The sequence below is a fragment of the Morone saxatilis genome, unplaced genomic scaffold (assembly GCF_004916995.1).
Source record: "Morone saxatilis isolate NCDOM2014 unplaced genomic scaffold, NCSU_SB_2.0 Contig4, whole genome shotgun sequence".
Taxonomy (NCBI): Eukaryota; Metazoa; Chordata; class Actinopteri; family Moronidae; genus Morone; species Morone saxatilis.
This window is the reverse complement of record NW_023339984.1, coordinates 17321038-17326839: the sequence shown is the minus strand read 5'-3', so window position 1 is coordinate 17326839 and position 5802 is coordinate 17321038. Positions and strand designations below refer to the sequence as shown.

Below are 5802 nucleotides of genomic sequence, written 5' to 3'. Positions count from 1 at the left end.
GAACACAACAGAAGCATTCATTCCTTTAATTGAGAAGCTCGATGTTAACTGAACATAACCAACTAACCGTGGCTTCGTTTCGTTCAGATCAAAGTTTGAACTTCTTGATCTGTTTTCAGACACTGGCAGAATAGTCCTGTCCTTTAAGTCATATAGCAGGCGTATTCATCATTTAGTCTGTGTTCGGCACTCTACCGCAGAACCGTGAGGCTCACGAAGTTTGAAGATGGGGCAATGCTACATGTGCGGCGCGAGTCACCATCGGTTTCATGTCCAATTCTTTCGTTCCAGTAATGCAATACGCTTCCATATTTGTAATGTGAGTCTGTATACGCGGCAATAAAGCTTTACCTCGACTCACCCCGATCACTGAATCGGCTCCTTGTTATCCCTCTTCATTAACCTGATTCGATCACTTATTTTACTTTATTGACCTTACTGACATTAAATTCTGTCCTGAGATAACTTCTGTTATGAATTGGCGCTACACAAATAAAATTGAATTGAATTGAATAGACTGATCAGCTTTTTATGTGCTTTGTCAGCCATACAGACAGGCCCATATCAAAGCCTAGGCTGTCCAACTGGATCGTGGACATAATTCAGCAGATGTATGTGGTCACGGCTACCATACCAACAAGATACTATTGTCTGAATGCAGCAGCCAGCTGTTGTGGGTTGGGTGTGATTCGTGATTTGAAATGTGACTCATTTGTAGTATGACTGTGGGCGATGTCTACTTTTACGCCAGTTGTCGTCTCCCTGATCAGTCTTGTCTCTTGTGGACTGACCTGAGGAGACCTTCTGCCTCTCAGGCTTGGCCTTTGCGTCTTGCGGGGCCTTGATAGGTATGTAAATAGTGTACATTTGTAAATTGTTTGTTTGTTGCACATTTGTGTTTTGGGCCTGTGGGCTGAGCCGTCTCCCCGTGCATATTAAATATGTAACAGATGGAGAGTCTTAAGACAATAGACAGTCTCTTCGCTCAGACAATCTGTCCAGCTTTTAGCCCGCTCGGAGACGCATTTTGATCAAACAGAGAGGAGCTGTCCACAGACACAATGAACACGACACACTGTGGTTGTTTGAAAATGGGATTTATTTGACTTTTACCCGCTGTGTTAACAATTAACAAAGTCAACATCAAATCAGAAATATTTGAAAATAATAATAGGGCAAACTCTTATTTTAAACACCTTGAATGTACTGTACTACCTCATAACATCAAGAATGTAACAGATGTAAAATATAAAATAAAGTACACTCAATGTAAAGAACACTAAAACACTAACATTTAATCCCACTGTGGATGATTTTATTCAGAGTTTAAACAGCATAACACTATAGATAAATAACTTAAGTTCAAGAAATATTTTAACATTCAAGATGATGGCAATTTAATTGATTTTTTCCCCCGCAATAAACAACAATGTCAACAATGACAATATACAAATGTGTATACATTCTGGTGTGGGCTAGGTGCCCTGCTCAAAGGCACTTTCACAGCTGATGTTCAGGGAGTGTAGAGCTCTTAAAGTTAAATTTAGTTTTTATAAAAACAGAAAAATCAGCTCTGAATGTGCCAGACAACCTCAGCTTGTATTCTGAATGTTTCTCACAGTCATAGTGAATGAACGAGTGGTGACCACAAATCAGTTATCATCCTAACTTACATAATATAAATTAAATTTCATCAAAAAACACAGACACTGCGTTCTGCTGAATCACAGTTTTATCACAGTTAAATGTGATTCAGATCAGTCTAAACAGGTGGGGATTAACTAACTCACATTTCCCCTTTACGTCTTGTAACATTGGTCCTTAAAATACAAAAATACCCCATATTCTTCTCATTCAGTCAGAGGTAAGACTGAGTTGTACAAATAAATAAAGTTTAACTAACTAACTAACTTAAAGCTAACTACTAATTTGTTTCAGACTGATTATTCACTAAATCAGGTTGCACAATACAACTTAGAGCATACAAGCAGAAATACAGTTTATGTCTCACAGTCAGTAGTCACTCTGATTATGCTAAGCTAACTGACGTTATTTACCAGTTTAAACAAATGTTATTGGCATAACGTCTCATAACTGGAGGTACGTTGCAGCATTTCCACCTGGAAGTTGGTCGGTGTAAATAACAATCTCTGTGGAGGAACTACTTTAGGAGGTGCAATCTGTTTGAATGTAGTCATGTGTAAAACAGCAGCTGCATCCGGTTCCTGCTTTGACCTATCAGAGGGCAACATGTGGTGTTGTTTTATTCAAATCCTTTGGACACAAATAATCTTCCTGATTAGCAGGAAGAGGAAGGTAGGACTGTTAAACAAGTTCTGCCAGATACAATGCCAGAATTAAACTTTAATTCTGTGTGATCGGGACAGGACGAGCTTTTCAGTCGCTTTGAGGTCCAAAGTGAAGTACGGTCTCCAGTTGCTGACTCAGAGAGCTGAAAATTAGTGATGAGGTGCAAAAATCACAAAAAACTGTAACTTCTCGCTGCCCACAAGATGATTTACAGTTTTTAAAGTCCAAACCAAAGGTTCCCAGAAGATCCTCCATCAGTTGGACTAGGAGTCCGTTTAAAGTCGACTTTTCTCCAACAGGGTCAACTTCCTCCAGGATCCAAGATCTGAAGGTCTCACTGCTGCTGATCAGCTGGTTCACTTGCAGCTGGACCTGCTGCCTGGTTTGAATCCCCTGAACTGATGAGACAGATCCAAGAAGAGGGAAACACTCTCACCTCCATTAACATCAACTACCAACGTGGCCTTGAGCAAGGCACCTAGACTGGAGATGGTTTGTTTGGGGCATCGTCATACTTCAGAAGCTGGAAGACAATGAACAGAAGTTTAATAATTAGTCAGCCGTCTCCTTAAAAAGTCTGATATGATTTACACAACAAGGATTTACACTCACTTTCTGTTGTTTCTTGTGTTTAAGTAAATATACACCGACTCCACCAACCAGGACCAGTAAGATGCAGACAACCACAGCGATCAGAGCGCCAGGATGGGAACGACCAGCTGATGTGAAGAAAACAAACAGAGAGAAAAGTTACAGTGACTGAAATAAACACAAAGTGTGATTCAGTTTCTGACAACACAGAAGATTATTCACCTTTAACGTTCGTCTCATTGTTTGGATCTGGAGTTTGGAGATCTCTGGGACCCAGCTGCGTCTCTGTTGTCGTTTGAACAGAGTTTGGTTCTGAAAAAGGATTTAAAACACAATATTAAAGAGAAACAACAATTATAGGACGACGGTCACATAAGTTGTTCACAAAATCATCGTTTAGTTTTGACCTTTGGACAGAAAATCCAAAGTTCTCGTCTTTGAATATTGAGACTGAGTCTCGGCCCTCCAAGACCCAAAGTTTGGGCCCCTGATGTAAACAACTGCACTCACCTACAACAAGTGTAACAACTGAGTCCTTCACTGGGCCCTTTAACTTCGGGATGAAACATCTGTATCTCCCTCCGTCCTCCAGCGTCACGTTCAGGATCTTGAGCGAGATGTCTCCACTCCTCAGGCCGTCCTCGGAGAGCTCCGTCCTCCCGACGTACGACCGGAGCTTCATGTCCGTGTCTTCCCGCCGATCCCTGTGAAGGTGCACATAGTCGACCCGACTGAGCCGATCTGAGGGGTCGGGCTTCAGGTCGGGCCTCGACCACTCCACCGTCAGCCGCTCCACGTTTAACGAAGGCTGCAGGCGGCACGGCAGGATGACGTCATCGCCCAGAACGGCGACGATTGGCTGAAGAGACCCGACCACACGAGGCTGACCTGGACAACAGAGAACATTTAAACCTTAAGATCTGAGTTATGACTAAAGTATAGTATAGTAAAAGTCACATTGCAATCATTTTGGTAAATACTGAGATTGTTGATTCACAGATCATTTTTGCATCATAATTTTAAGTATCTTTAGTCATTTTAATTAACATTGACTTCATTTTGTCATTTGTATTTGTACTGTGAAAACAAAATACAGAGTAAAAAGTTCTTAATCAGGAATGTTTGTGTAAAAACTGACACTAATTCAGTCAGTTTTTAAGCTGCTTCATCAAGAAGCTTTCTGAACTTACATAAGTAAGTTTGTGGTACCTAAAATGTTTGATGTGATGGGTTTCAATGAGTATTTTGAATTAAAATAACTTATTGCATTACAGTGTAGTAGTGTAACTAATTAATGTTGGTAGGGAGTAATCAGTAAAGTAATAACATTACTTTTAGTAATACATTTTGATGTTCTTCTCTCGGCTGGAACTAACCAACCGTCAAGCTCAGAGACACGTGGGCAGCATGTGGAGGCTTTAATGTGTGAACCATCTACTGTGACTCATAACTCTGATAGTGTGAGAAAATATCATATTGTGATTATTTTATTTGGTGATATTGTATCGACTCTCAACAATTCTGTATTGATTTTTGTGTTTAACCCCCCCAAAACACTCGCTATCAGTCAACATATTGATAAAGTTTCTCATTATTTTCAGACGTAAGTATTATTTGAGATACTAAGTCAATCTCTTGAAATATGTAGTCAATATTTTGAGATATTAAGTAATTATTTTTAAGATATTAAGTCATCATTTTTAAGATATTAAGTCAATCTTTTTGAGATATTAAGTCATTATTTTGATAAAGTTTCTCATTATAATGACTTACAGAATCTTTTTAAATCATATTGGCAGAAATAGGCTTCCATACATCTCATTTGAGTAAAACAAAGGAAGGAAATTTACTACTTAACAATAACTTATTAATTCTGTAACGTTAACACATATCACATCAATATTACCTGCAGTTCAAAAGTTACAACTATTCATGTAAGTGACCGAAACAATGAATGAATGAATGAATAACAGAAACATAGGAGCTCACCTTCACTGGAGGTCCAGACTGCAGAACTCAGACACACAATCAGAGTCCACAGAGACAAAGAGGACCCGACACTCCCGAAGTGAACCATAAAAGTACCCGACAGTACCATCAGTAACGTCCTTCAGTCACAGAGACCAGAGACCAGAGGTGGGTTGGTGGGTTGGTGAGGAGTTTTGATGTTGGTGACCACGCCCCCCCTAAGAGTGAACCAAAGAACACAGAGAAGGTTAAAAATTTCCCACACTTACAATCAATCAATCAATCGAAACTGTGACTAATCTGTGACAGAAAGGGAAATTATTTGTGGTTAAATGTTTGGCTGTTTACAGAAATCTAGTTTACATTGTAAACAATGTAATTGAACTACAAGTAAGTAATGCCTTACGTATATTTATATTTATGTACATATAATATTATTTCATTTTCTATCTATGTATGTATTATGTATTGTTAATATGACCTTGCTGAATTTGTTTATATTGTTTTTTTAAAGAAATCAATATTCCTACTAGAGACTGTTTTCTACTGTATTGTTATAAATACAGTTTAAAATGGCCATTTTGGGTATTTTACTGGTAAAGCCACAGTTTGAGATTTATTGGAAGATAAATATGTATTTATGTGGGCCGCTTTAAGGCGGCGTTAGAGACTGCATTCAATACGTCAGGTAGTGTAACGGAGAGTAAACAAAAGGACAGTTCACTTCCTCAATCGTGTCTGAACGGCGGCGGTCCGACGACAAACACATTGACGCATTCAGCTGACACAAACTCTTCATCGCAGGTTAGTGAATGAATGAATGTTTGCCGATTGTGTCTGTAGATCAGAAAGAATCACAACAGAGTCTCAGGCATGTTTTATATAAAGTTTTTACTGTGAAAAATATGATCCTTCCTTAAAACAGCCGTTTTT

At 39.1% G+C, this 5802-nt stretch overlaps 1 protein-coding gene across 1 annotated transcript in view; it reads right to left on the bottom strand.

Annotated features, from left to right (window-relative positions):
• Positions 1 to 1078: 1078 nt before the first annotated feature.
• Positions 1079 to 5802, bottom strand: part of LOC118338012 (myelin-oligodendrocyte glycoprotein-like) — a 5070-nt gene continuing 346 nt past the window's right edge. Inside the window, exons 2-6 of the mRNA XM_035675170.1 lie at positions 4891 to 5087; positions 3412 to 3789; positions 3124 to 3213; positions 2923 to 3029; positions 1079 to 2833 (exon numbers count right to left, since the gene is read on the bottom strand). Of these exons, the coding sequence (XP_035531063.1) occupies positions 2789 to 2833; positions 2923 to 3029; positions 3124 to 3213; positions 3412 to 3789; positions 4891 to 4999 (729 nt within the window). The 5' untranslated portion in view covers positions 5000 to 5087 and the 3' untranslated portion in view covers positions 1079 to 2788. The remainder of the gene's footprint in view (positions 2834 to 2922; positions 3030 to 3123; positions 3214 to 3411; positions 3790 to 4890; positions 5088 to 5802) is intronic.